This window comes from Corvus kubaryi, unplaced genomic scaffold (genome assembly GCF_017639235.1).
Source record: "Corvus kubaryi isolate FWS band 111438036 unplaced genomic scaffold, C.kubaryi_AGA036_p1.0 37394, whole genome shotgun sequence".
NCBI lineage: Eukaryota > Metazoa > Chordata > Aves > Passeriformes > Corvidae > Corvus > Corvus kubaryi.
Window position 1 is genome coordinate 9,948,171 of NW_024581133.1, and position 14,070 is coordinate 9,962,240.

The 14,070-nt window shown below is 42.8% G+C and overlaps 1 protein-coding gene across 6 annotated transcripts in view; it reads left to right on the forward strand.

Annotated features, from left to right (window-relative positions):
- The window catches only part of LRRK1 (leucine rich repeat kinase 1), a 73,775-nt gene that overhangs the window by 11,902 nt on the left and 47,803 nt on the right, over positions 1–14,070 (forward strand). For 5 of the 6 annotated variants that reach the window (XM_042039817.1, XM_042039821.1, XM_042039816.1 and 2 more), the window contains 4 exons: positions 7,926–8,089; positions 8,956–9,127; positions 11,426–11,605; positions 12,212–12,360. In XM_042039817.1, coding sequence (XP_041895751.1) covers positions 7,926–8,089; positions 8,956–9,127; positions 11,426–11,605; positions 12,212–12,360 — 665 coding nt within the window. Of the gene's footprint in view, positions 1–2,985; positions 3,139–7,925; positions 8,090–8,955; positions 9,128–11,425; positions 11,606–12,211; positions 12,361–14,070 lie in introns of those variants that run through there. The other variant, XM_042039820.1, reaches the window with a different exon arrangement.

Sequence of the window (14,070 nt, forward strand, 5' to 3'; positions counted from 1 at the left end):
GCTGGCCATGAGGTGGTACTTCCCCAGTGTGAATAATTAATGTTTTAATTTTTTTAGAAGAAGGATTTTGAGCAAATTATTTCTGTGAAAGAGAGAAAACATTGGTGTGTGGGATTTTTTCCCTTCTGATGAAAGCTTGACTGTTAGGGAAAAGGAAAATGTTCAGAAGAAAGTTAGCCATGAAATTTTATTTTGTGAAGTTTCAAGTGAAATCCAATCTTGGTTTGGTTTCATGGCTATAATATTTGATTCAGTTGGACAGGAATGGTCTCACTGGAGACACCTTTCACCATGTAATCATCCTCTCTTTCCAGCCATACCTGGAAACATACACAAAGAAAACCCAAAAGTGTAGTTGTACTTCTGCGTGCTTAATGTATCTCTTTCAATTTAAAATTTGGAAAGCAAGAGTGGCATAGCTGGCCTTGCCTGCAGAAGCACATTTCTGAATGATTCAAGCTGTAGGATGGGAACCAAATCACTGAGGCCAAAAGACAAAAATAGAAACTTTCACTCCAGAGCTGAGTCATTTGTGTTTTCAATACAGCAACTCTCTGGCCCTTTGGAGCTCTCAGTAGCTTTCCTTTGGGGGTGGAAGTTAACACCATCACTGTTCTCTGTGGTCTTTGCTGATCCTTCGCACCCCAAAGAGGGCATTGCTGGAGGGATGGGGGCTATTCCCACTTTCTGTGAGAGCCAGCCTTTGCCCTGTGCTTGCTGGAGGACATCCCTGTCCCATTCCTTCCCTGCCCAGAGGGAATCACAGTCCTGCTTCTCTCCCACCAGGTACAGCCCAGAGCAGTGGAAGTGGTGCTGCACTTCACAACCAACCAGTGGGGAACATCCTGTCCTCTTGCAGGGCACGAGAGGAGAGGCATGTCCCAATCCCTTGTTCTTTTTCCATGGATAGCTGCAGGTATCATTAGTGACCTTGGATCTATTTTGCACTTTCTAACATGATTTGCACACTGGCATGATGGGTTTGTTCTGACAATCATATTCCAGTGTAATTCTTTGTTCTCTCTCTGACCCCATTGCCTTGTAGTGCCTTTGTGCGGCCTCTTTTGTACTTCAGCAAAGAATAGCCAGCTCAGTTCTGTTTTAACTCCTTGGACAATACAAACAATTCCCAGAGTCCCAAGAATTTGGGAGATGCACACACAAATGCAGGAGCCTGCTCGGATCTGGCAGTGCTGGCACTGCCCACTGATACTGCTGAGTCCCAGTGTTACCAGGATTTGAGGCTTTTCTGTTCCCTCTTCCCCCATTATCCTGGATGATGAAGAAATGATTGTGTAAGTGTGGAGCTAAAGCCTTTGGCGGCATCTGTTTCTCATAATTCTGTTCTGGAGCCCAGTGAAAAGGCAGGAATCCAGAGCATTTTTCTACCCGGGACTTAATATTTTCCTTTCAGGTTTGCATTAGCAAATGCTCTTTTTTTCTTGCAGGTTAAGGGTGTTATAAATAGAAAATTTCCTATGATTCTGATGATAATTGGTCACTTTACACAACTGTACCTAATAATAGTGAAAAAGATCTCTTCTGTGCTGGATTTTTGCCTTTGAAGCATTCCTCTGTGTTTCATATCTGGTTTCTTTTGGGGTTTTTAAGTCTCCTTTTGGGGCAGTGAGCATTGATTGTGAGCTGTGTTATAGGTGCGGGTGGCTTTTGTGCTCAATACATCATCTTTTCCAGCGCCTTTGGCAGGCAGATCTTAGTGCAGAGCCACTCCTTTAATTAGCTGAAACAGTGGATGTTTGGGGGAAACGATACCGCAGGAAATAGGCAGAAAGTGTGTGGAGGGCTGTCCTGAGAAGCTGGCACATCCCACTTGTTGTGGGAGATACTAATTAGGGTCAGAGGGGCCATGGCCCAGTTCTGGCATAGACTCTCCAGTGGGGATTTGGAACTTCCCAGATAAACCGTCTTGTTCTCGGTGCCTTCTCACAGGCAGATTTATTAGTAGTTCTGGCCATTTTTGACTCCTGACAGGAATGTCTTAAAGCAGAATTGGTTGAGCCACATGTATTTCACCTAAATCTGAGAAAAGGTGAAGTAGATCACACGATTCTTGCTGCAGGATGGTTTTGAGGCAAATTCTGCCTATGTGGGTGGGTGGGGGGGCACAAGAGATCTTGGTCTGTGGCTTTATGTTCTAAGAAATGAAGGAATGAAATGAATGAAGAAAATATAACTTTTTTTTTAAAAAGGAAACCTTGAAGTGTCAGCTAATTAGAGAAGGAACACAAAAGATACCTTTGTTTCATGAAGCATTTTTATCCACTTGGGCTGACTGAAAAATTTATTTCTTTATTTTTTATTAAAGAACCCAGGGTTTTGGCTTTTTCTTCCTGGTTTGGGATGGGATTTTTCAGTATCTCAAAAATTTCCAGAGGACTGAAAAATTTTTCTTACCCATCTAAATGGAAAGCTCAATGTAGGGCAGATCCATCATCCTTTGAAATCACTGGAGGCTTCCTGTTGGCTGCTGCTCGGTGTGTTAGCCTGAAGTTTTTCAAAGCGGTACAAGATGCACGAGTCTGTTGCAGAGACTCAGAAATAACATGGCTTTCCGTTAATTTTGCAAACCAGCTGGGCAAAGCTTGCGTGGAGTAGTATTGAAAAATGTTCAGTGACACCAGTGAGTTTTTGAATGTTTGGATGTGCTGGCTTTAAATACTCAGCACATCTTCAACCTCATCCCTGTCCCATTTTTTATCTGTGCTGTGGCAGCACTCAGAAGTCAAAATGGCAAAAGATTAAGCTGGTAAAGGTTAGCTGTAGCCATCTGGTGCTATTGAGGAATTAATGTCTGAGCTCAGCCCAGAGAGGTGGCCTCCCTGCCCACCCCCATCCCCACATCCTCTGAACCAGAGGCTTGGATTTCGCTGTAAGGGGACATGGAGATGAAAATATCTGTCAAGGCTAAACTGTAGCAGTTAATTCAGACAAAGGAGCAGCCAGCCAGCCATTCCATCCAGTGGCCACTGCAGGAGCTGCTCGTGCTGAAGCAGAGGTGGGTGGTTATCAGTCCCAGGAATTAACAGCTTAATTGGGTATCGCTGAATGGGATGCTGTGTTAAAGCACCAGCTTGATTTGCTCCTGTCTCTGGAAATACCTGCACACATTATGACAAGGTCAGTAGCGGTTTTAAAGTTTTATTCTTATTGTAATTCTGTTTTTGGAGGAGGTTAGCTTCCTGCCCTGATTTATCCTGGGTAAAGCATCTCATGTATATCTTTCTCTGCTAAATAAAAATATCCTACTTAGTTGCCAAAGAACTGCTGGTTATCAAAAGGCCTAATGTAGCATTTACAAACTCTTGCGAGTTTGTGTCAGAGATGCAGTGATTTGGGCTATAAAGACAATAATCATCTGTGCATTGTGCTGCTTTGTTATGCAGCTGTTTGCTGATTCACAGCACTGACCTGCAAACCCTCCCCTTTTACTAATGGCATACTGTCAATTTAGAAATTTTAGAGTGTTTTGTTCACCTGCTGTAATAAGGCCTGTGACAGGGTCTAACTACACATGACCCTAAAATTCTCATGGTACTCTTTATTATTAAGGCTTATTTTTTTGTTCGTTTCTCTGAGCTGTGTCAGCTGTCTGTTGCACTTTAAAAGTGATACCTTGTACGCTTTTAAAAATGGCAATAAAATAACGGTGCTTTTTTATTGATAACCTCTGGTTTCATTGGGATATTTTTTTAAAGGAAATTACTCTTGCCCTTAGCTTTTATAAAAGGTTGCTACAGCAAAGCCAAATTTAAAAGGTATTTCCAAAGTATAAATCATTGAAATCAAGAGAGAAGTAATTCCAGAGTTAGTTGCTTTTGTACAAGCTGTTAAGTGGTGTGAGGAACAGATGATGGATGCTTTTAGTGTTAGCAAATGCCTCCCCTTTTCCCCTCACAAACAGCCCTTGGTTTGCTTACAGCTTTTTTAGTAGAAAGCAATAAAAGAAAAGAAGCTGTGGATCTATAGAGAGGTTAAACAATTATGATGCAGAGATGCAGAGGCTGAATGATAGGGAGTAAACTCCATGGCTTTATTTTCATAGATGTTCAAAGGTGTTAGAGAAAAGGACCCACCTCAGTTCAAATAGGCTTCATTTATCTGATTTTTGGTGTGCTTTGGGGCAGTGCTCTCAGAGGAACCTGTGCCAGCACAGGAATTGCCCCAGATCTGGGTGCAATAAAGCAGAAAGTAAAAAATATGGCAATGGGGGTGTAAAGTTTCTGGAGTTTCTTGGATAGTACAGGAATATCCAAGAAGTCCTGCTGGGATATCATCCCTTGCAGGGCTGGTTTGCTTACAGCAATGTGCATTGTGCAGTAACACAGACCCCGTTGTGCAAAGTGCAAAGCTGGTTCCTAAATCCATAAAATCTAAGAATTAAAGGCACTTTGCTGCATCCAGGCTTAAATGCTCAACATGTTGCACAAGCCAGTCTAAAACCAGAGGTTCAGTATTATTGAGCTCCAGTACTGCTCTCCTATCACATTGCTCAAGGCTGAGAGTGAGTGAGGTGACTCTCCTAGGAAAGCCATGAAGAGCTCAGGCAAGGAGCAGGAGACATGTAAGGTTAAAAGCAGAGCAGAATTTCTTTGGATTTTGGCCCAGATTTCTGCTGAAAATGGCTGGTGCATGTACTGGAAAAACTTTATTCCCAGCCTACATGAATGCCAGTGCTGATGATAGGTCAGTCATGCATCTTGTAGAGATAAAAGTCTTTAATCAGTAAAATGTAGTTTTCCTCATTTATTTTCCCCCCACTGGTGTGTATAAATTTAGCTTATAAAATATGCTGCTTCTTAATTTGCACTTGCATTTCAGAAGCCAATATATCACTTAGTAAGTCACCAGGAAGTCTTCTGTGAGCTGGGTAATTTTGTTGGTGAGACGCTTAGCTTTGCCTTGGATGGCCTCTGTGTTTTTTGGGGATTTGGGACTGGATAGCCAACCTTCTCTCATTTAACCTCTGAGAGTTCTACTAAAATTTGACAGCACCATATGAGTACAGCTGTTGGTTGAGGGCAAACTTTTTTATCTGTATTTCATCAATTTTGCTCTTTTCAGGCTTTTAACTGATAATCACAAGGACTGTTTTTTGCTGGAGACCTTTGGCAGCTTCTTCCCTCAGGCCTTAGGCAGGAGGTCAATTTACTCTGCAGCATGGAATCATAGGAGGAAGTTTTGGTGTAAGAAATTTGAGAGATGGGTAGCATTATCTTGCTACCAAGAATATTTGATATAAATATATCCGTTTCAAACAGTAGAATTTCTTAAACTCAATTAAACTTTTATTGAATTCTCCTTGATGGGCATTCAGATGTTCAAAACTGAGCAGTTTTGATTAGATCAATAAAAAATTGCCTAAGACAAGAATGAAATTGAGCTTAAGGACTAAAATGAATATCCTGAAGACTCTTCTGGGAGTAAACTCCATGGAGCCAGCTGTCTGTGACCTTCCCATTCCTGGAGATCCCAGAATTCTACACCTAACTCATGGCCAGCCCATGTTCTTCCAGTGCTGTGGCACTGGGGTTGTGACTGAGCCATTGCACTACAAAGGACTTCAGAAATTGTGGGTGGCCAAAAATGTAAGAGGAAGCCCAACACATTGGCCAAGATGTTTTGTGAAGTAGTCATTTGGCGAAACACAGAAGTGGTCTTGGGATTAGGGTTGAGCAGGCAAAGTTCCTCCTTGCCTCAGTTACAACCCTGTGACCCTTGTGCTCCCTGTCTAGCTGGTTGGAGTGGGGCAGCTCCAGCAGGAGAGGTGGAAAATGCTCCTTTAAGGAGAGCTCTGGTGTGCAGGATGTGGGGGGGGTTGGCTGGAGACCCCTCTGCTCGAAGGGGATGTGACACCAGGATCTGATGAATCTCTGACTGTGAGATTCTTGTATCTCCACCCTCCCTAGCTGTGATTTAAGAGCAAAGAGAGATGGTCCTGCCTAATTCTTTGGCAGAAAGGCTGTGCCTTTACATCTGGAATGGCTGCAGATGCGGGTATTGAGTGATGGTCCCCAAAATCAGGATTGAGGCTGGAATTGAGTAGAATTTGTCCCTCCTTTCTGCAACTTGTAGGAAGCAAATTGAAGTTGCTCTGCTCTGTCAGCCCTGGTTTGCAGGGCTCCTTGAGCGGGAAGCTGAACAGCTTTCCAGCTGTTCTGTATCTCCAATGTGAGGCATTTTTTCCTCCAAGGGGAATTCCGGATCTTCTGTGTAGGTTCAGGATTTCATCAGAGGGTGCCAAGCGGGGAGGCTGCTTGTTCCAGTAACTGCAGTGTTTGCCTGGATCTGTACTTTCTGAATTTTCTTAGTCCAGTTCTGAGTTGTTTTGACTGGAGAACTATTTTGCTTTTAAGTTCCGTCTTCTATCATCCTTTAAACATACTTGCCTAGAAATATTTTTTTTCCCTATCTTTGATGTCCATGGAAATGAAAATTAAATCATATGTGATATTCTTAGTGATCCCTTATCAGTGTGTGGTCTGCTTTAAAAGAGTGAACCAAATGCAGGATGAATTTCTTTTCCCATTTTCTCATTCTCTCCTAAAATTACAGAGTTATGGAAGCACTACATCCATTAACATGAACTCTGAGATGCTCTTTATTGTGCTGTACTTTAATCCTACTTTCATCGGCCTTGATTTCTGCTCCTTGTCCTTCACACGTTCTGCATCATCTGGGAAAGGTTATTGGGAAGGGCACATTTTTAATGGCATGAACCTCTGGAGCCATCTCCAATGTCTGAGTGATTTGAGCTTAGTTTAAATAATTGATGAGGAGTGTTAGTCAGAACCTACTGGTGATTCAGACTGCATTATTCAAAGATATTTACTGACAGTTATGGATTGCTCCAGATTTACTTCTCTTTCCAGGCTGCATTAAACTAGACCCTGCATGACATATTTAAAAAAAAAAAAATCCTTGCTAACATATGTGAAAATCTGTGGGCTTAAAGTGCTTTATTTAACCAGTTGCAAATAAGCAATAATAATAATAAAACATTATTGTTTTAGCAGGAAAAAGTGAGTATGAAATGGTCTCTTTTCAAGTGGAAAATGCTTTTTTCCTCTGTCTTGCATGTTGTTCAGGAGTGGACTTGAAAACATTTTGTATTTCAGTGGCTTTCCTGCAGCTTTCTCTGTCCCGGTAGTTGGGGAATGGTTGAGTGTGAGACTTCCTGGCTGCCTCGTTAGCCACCCACCAAAGCATCTTCTCTAATGGCTGCAGCTTTTAATCTCTGACACTTAAAAGCTCTTCTGGCTCCTAACAGCTTTTAGGAAAAGAAAGCCTGGTCTAGGAGATTCTCCAGAACTGATGAAGGTGACACGTGGGCATCTTGCATAATCTCCTTTTCATTTTTTTTTTTTCCCCAGAGGAAATATTCCCAATTTCTATTGTTTCACACTCATAGAGGTATCTAAAACTCTGGTTGAAAGCACAGGAGGACAGTGGGATTTTATCAGGCTGTTGTCAGCAGTGAAGTGTGACTAAAGCAACGCCAGTAATACCAGATTTGCCTTTCAGATTCCCGGCTTTGTCAGAATTCCTGCAGGTGCCAGTCCCATGTAATCTCTTCTCTTCCCTGGTTCCTCAGCAGGAGGATGAGTGTGCCAGGCAGATGAAGGGTTTATGTGTCCATGTGTGTGAGCTTCCACACCTTCCTTTGGAAACCACCTCCAGGAGCAATTGGGGAACTTGCTGTCCCTCTTAGTTTCATGTCCCTGTTGGGAAGTACTTTAACATATTATCACTTTCTTTTATCAGGCTCTTTTTTAAAATTGTGTGCAGTAAATATTCCACTGAAAATCACCAACTTCTTTTATTCCCAGGATTCACTGACGTTGCAGCTGTGCATGAGTAATGAGCAGGTACTTCTCCCTGACTTCTCATTTCTGTTTTTCCTGCAGGAACTGTGGACATGGGTGGCAAACAGTCCACAAGTGGCGACATCTCCGTAATCCAGACCCCTGTGACAGAAAGCATCCAGGATGCTTACAAAGCTGGGGACACCAGCAAGGCCCAAGAGTTGATTAGGTTGTCCTGTGAGGAGACTGCACTGCAAGTGGAAAAGGTTGGGTTAGGTTACTGCTCTCTCTCAGATTTTATTGGCAAAGATACCAAAATTCCAAGATGCTGCTGTCTTCTGGCATTTTCTTATGGAGAAAATCCATTCAGTTGTGTGGGTCCCAGACATGGGTGGTTGAGTGGGGCTCTGCAGAAACATGCTCAGGGACACTGCCCTTGAAAACACTCATCAGGAAGATGAGACAGACCACAGGGAGCAGTGTCTGCAGGAACAGGAGCTGTGTGAGGAGGGGTGCTGGTGCTGTGGTCACCAAAACAGGGAAATGCATTTTTCCCTGTAAAAAGGAAGCAGTTTATAGACTTAGCAAAAAATGTATTCCCCCATCAGTGAAAAGATGGTTAATGGCCTCCTGGAAAGATTTTGCTGCTTGTGTGTGGAATTTTGTCACAAACTCTGTGCCAGCTTCTGCACTGCTCTGCCTTCAGAGCCCTCCTTTTGAGCCTGCTCTTTGCACAGAGGTGATCTTAGTGTTTTGGGAGGGTCCCTGCATGTCAAGTCCGATCATACTGGCCATCTCCAAAACAGGTAATACTGCATTTTGCAGCTGAGCTGTGCAAATGCTTTTTCTGTTGGTCCGTGAAAAATGGGTTTATACTCACTGTTCTGTGCCTCAGGCACTTATGTAATAAAACCATACAAAAAACAATAATACAAACCCCAACAAATTAATATAATAAATTTATCAACAGTGATTACAATGGCCACTAGTGTTTGTGACATTCTTAATTAACCACGGTGACAGTGGACATGCCTTGGCGTGGGCACAAATAAATCCATACAGATCTAGAAATGCTCTTTCTCTGCCTGCTCTCTTTAACAGAGAGTTTCTTTTGCTGTGTTTCCTTCACCAGTGTCAGCTTTTAGGCATTGCAGCAGCATATGGAGATCTGCAGGCAGTGAGGTACCTGCTGAAGGAAGCGTTGGTGGTGTTACCAACAGAGCCCAATGATGACAATGCAGCTGTGGTGGCTGCGTATTTTGGGCACAAGGACATCGTGAAAGAGCTGCTGGATTCCCTGCGTGGTAAGCCCTTGCTTGACCCTGCCTCTCCCCAAGCTTTTCAGGAGCTGTGTGCTACAGCTTCAAGCAGGCATTTAGGTTTTTTCACATTCCTTGGAAGGGGAGGGATTTAGTCATGGGAGAGTTCGTGGAAGGATCAGATCTCTGCGGTGCTTGAAGAAAACTTTCCCTGTGGGGGAAGGAACATGTACATAAAAATATTCCATGTTTGCAAATTGGAAGTGGAGGAAGATGCCATTGAGACAGTTCATTTCCATCAGGCCTCACAGCTGGGTAACATCCCAGACCCAATGGAGAAATTAGGGGATTTTCAGGGTACAGCATCATCCCACTACTGATCCAGCAATCTCAGTAATGCTGGCAGTGAGTGGCCTGATTGGTCAGGGGCACTTTGGGTGTGCAGCTGGCACCCACTTTATCCTCTGCTTGACATTTTGTTTTGACTTTCAGGGGAATTCCTTCTTTAGAATAATCATTATATTTTACTTGGATTTTTTTCTAGTAATTATTTCAGAGCAGAGACATTTTTGGACTCAGACACGATTCCTAAGGCAGCAGGGGGGCAGGGGGCAGAGCATAACTCTGATTCGGGATCAGGAGCTGTGTTTGGGTCCCTGTTGCTCTCTCAGTGTTCTGTGAGCTTGGCAGCTGCTTCTCCCTGGGACTTTCCATGGATTTAGGGTCCAGAGGTCCTGTAGAACATCTGGGGCTAATCTTTGACCTCAGACACTGCAACATGAGCTAAGCTGGCTTCTGCAATGTTTAACCTGAATATAGCTCTAGCTCCTTACTGGGACTAAGTAGTTGCCAGTGGCCTCACGGAGAACGGGAATAACCTGTTGGGAAACCTGCTTAGTTGGTGTCCTGTTGGAGCACTGGTAAGCAAAATAAGTGTTCCAGTTTGGGGGATGCAATTAAGTGTAATATTTCCTTCATCTGGAAAGGAAGCAGAGTAACCTAGTAGCAAAAATTAAATTATATTAATATAATACACTGAGTAATGAAAAGTGACTTAAGTAGTTTCTGGAAACATAGCTCAGTTTAGAAGCGACCAAATTCCCTCCAACTCTTGCTTTGGGGGGGTCAGGGGAGGAGCGCTGTAGAAAGAGCAGCTTTCAGAAATTTTTATGCAGGACCTTCCAACTGTTTTCTTGGGAAGTTACACAGAAACCAGTCACAGGGCTTAGGTATAAATTGCATAAATTTGCAATTTGGCTGTTGCACTGCAGTGATTCTCCCTGAAGAGTGAGAACTACTTGTGGCTGACAGCTTAAGTGGAGCCCATTTTTTGTAGCAGGAGGGTGAGGGATTTAATGGAGTTGTTAAGAGTGCAAAGAGCGATGTAATTTCCACGTGGATAAGCTGCAGAAAAGCCTTGACATGTAAAGCTTGGGCTTTTGGATACTCCTGTAAGTGTTTCAGAAAGGATGTGACTTTGTAAAGTAAATAGAGGTGGTACAGGGAATCTGGGGAGATTTGAGGACTGCTTATTGTTAGCAGAAATAATTCTGTCCTGGGCATTTAGTTACATGCCCAGAATTAGGCACACCTAGAGGAAAGTGGTGTTCTACAGGAAAACATTATTTCAGAAAAAAAGGCAGTTTGAGAATGACTAAACCATCAGCACATTCATGCAGAAATCAGAACATGGTATTTTAGTTTTTAGCCTTAAATGACATTTGTCTGACTTTACTATGAATTGATAGTAAAGATTTGACCTGAAATGAAATATTTGAAGGGGAAATGAAAGTTTTTGTGGGAGACTTCAAGTTGCAGCGAAAACAAGCTAAACCAATTCTTTTTTGTTGACTGAAGCATTTATTTTTGTTTTATTCATCCAATAACGTGGAAAGTCATCTGGTTTTCCCCATTCTTTGTATCCCCGCTCATGAACTTGGGAGAAGTGGCCAATCTTGGGTGTTTGGATCTAATGTCTGTTAGATCTGGATCCAAAGACAGTCCTGATCATTCCTGGTTAGGATCAGATGTTTATTTATCTGCTGATCTGCTGGTGTTTTAGCAGAACTTTTGCTGCCTAGTAAATGCTTAGGCCAGGGACAGTCAAAGATTTCACCCATTAGCTGGGTGGGTAAAGAAGAACAGTTAAGCAGAGCTGAAAATTTTGTGCCTGACCAGTTTAGGACCCTTTTCTGACACACTTTTTCAGTCTAATCTGTTCCTTTTGTCCTCAGGAGCTTCACCCTCTACCAAACCCCTTTGCACAGCCATTAGTTTTGGGTATTCCTTGCACATTACTGCCTGGTGGCACCAACTAAGTCACATTTTGTATGTTTTTGGTAGGTCCTAATACTTGCCAGCAGCTCCTGAACTGGATGCTGGCCATAGCCTGCCAGCAGGGCCATTTGGACATTGTCAAGCTCCTGATCCGTGCGTACAGTGCTGACCCAGAGAGCTGTGCAGTCCGGAAGAATGAATTCCCTGTCCTCATCCGCCTGCCCCTCTACGCTGCTATAAAGGCAGGTGTGTATTTGCATGCTTCCACATTTTGCCCCTTTTCTGCCCGGTCTTTAAAGAATGGGCAGAGCTGTTCACACATAGCATGATAGCCATGGCTTGTCTGGAGTTGGATTTCCAGCAGGAAAAATTAAAATAAAATTGCCTCTGAATCTTTTGATTCAGCCAAATTGAAGTCAGGGCCTTGTGAAGTTAGATTACTGTAAACACTGAGAGGCTTAACTTTGGTCTATAAACTCCTAGGGAAAAGACCCTTAAAAACCAGAATCCTTGCAAGTAAAAGCATTATTGTTATGGACACTCTGGCACACATGCTTGATTTAGGCTGAATAATTTACACTTCAGAGCACAGCTGTGTGTATAGTTTAATAAGACTGGGAAAAAAAGAGAAAAAAGAAAGAGCCTGGGCCAGCACTTTGACACAGTGTCTTTGCTGTCTCAGTTTGACCGACGGAGTCCTGCCACTGGAGGAAACAGCCTTTACACAGTTCAGTTTTCTTTTTGCACACCCCCACAGTTTTTTTCAGAAGTGGTTATTTCCCAGGATTTGTGTTCAGCTCCTTGCTGGTTCATTTACATGAGGTAAAGGCAACAATCTGCTTTTCTCCAAAGGGAATGAAGACATAGCCGTGTTTTTATTGCGGAATGGTGCTTTCTTTTGTTCCTACATCCTGATGGACAGTCCTGAATCCAGCAAACACCTTCTGAGGAAGTATTTCATTGAGACAACCCCACTACCAGGTAGTGCTCCAGCAAAAACAGTAAGTAACCATTTATCTGCCTGAAGAGATGTTGTTTTAAAGGGGCATCATGTTAATAATTGATAATTTTCTTTGCATGCCATGTGGCTGCTGATTCTTCTTCTCAACTAAGAGCCTTGTGGTTTGCTGCCCTTTTGGAGAACAAACTGTGCAGCTGGCTTTGATGCTGAATTACAAGGTGTAAAACATCAGGGCTTTGAATGGCATCACTGTGCAAGACACAGCAACAGCTTCTCTGGGGCAATTTAAACACCATCGTGTGAACCAGGCTGTGCTGGGGAGAGGAAGCACCAACTTTGGGCTCAAAGTCTTCCAGAGAAGAAGCTGGGCTGCTTCTAGCACAGATTTTCTCTGTGCCCCCAGGGTCATCACTTCCTTTAGGTTTTTGTTGTGCCCCCTGGTTGCAGAGTGATGCCACAAGCTCTGTGGTGTCCCCAAGTGTTGGTGTGGCACAGAGCTGAGCATGGGAACCCTTCTGTGTCAGACAGTTCAGGTAAAAATGGGCTTGGGTGACTTCTTGTTAACAAGAAGAATGAGCAAAGCAATGATCTACTGAGTATCTTCCCTACTTCAGATCTTCAGCAGTAAAAAAAGTACTCACACTGTTACTGTTACTGCTTTATAGGGAAGCACGCAGTATTTTGTATTATTTATACTGTTCTCCAGCAATTTATTACCAGGCATTTTTAATTTTTTCCCCTCAATATGTAGTTTAACCCACACTGAATAGGAGCATCAGCTCCCTGAGCTTTCAATGCTTACAGTTTTCATCAGGTCACAAAACTTTTGCAGTGAAAAGATGTCCCTAATGACTCCAGTTGAGTATCTGTCTGTGCAGCTTGTAGCATTGCAGGCTGTTGGTTCTGCTTTGGTGTTAAGTAAAAACAAGGAGAGAGGTTTTAGTAGTTTTGCAAACTTCTCTATTCTCTGTTTTTCTGCCAGAACCCTCTCACTGGGTTCCTGTTGATACCCTGAGTGTTAGACCACATAAATGAACTTGGCTTCTTTAGGTTCAGTCAGTAATTTAGAGCTGTCCTTGTGCTACTCTTAATTTGGTTGACAGATAAACAAAAGGAAGCTGAATCCTAGATGTGGATAAGAGTTGATAAAATATATTTCGGAAGAAAAAAAAATCAAGCTGGGTAATTCAGCTCGAATAAACTTGGAATAAATGTTTGAATCACAGGGAAGAGGTCTGTTTTCCATGTGAATTTGCTGGCAATATTTAACTTAGCTGCTGTAAAAATGACTCAGCTTTGCTGTTGTCACACCCTGAGCAAAGAAGAAGAGAGCAGTCTTAAAACATCAGCTAATTGCCAGAATGGCCTGGTTTAAAAAGAAAATAAAAGCAGAGAAAAAAAAAAACACAGAAACTTGGACCTTGATTCTCCTAGTAGCTGTTTATTTTTAATATGTTTGCTTATTTAATGCTTTCTCTTTGAATTCATTTTGGCAGACTGGGACAAATTCGGGAAGATCTGTCCTAGTTTGTCTGCAAAGCTGAGATCTTTGGGAAGTGACATTCACACACCCTGATAACTTTTTAAAACACAGCTTTGTGGCAGCTGCAAACAAACTGCCTTGGTGCTTTCTTCTTATCCCAGAGGGTTCATCCTGAGATGGATTTTATACTGGGAGGAAGCAAAACTGCATTGTGTGGAGACTGGGATGTGAGTGGCAGCCAGCTGGATGTCAGAAAGTTCTCCCCTT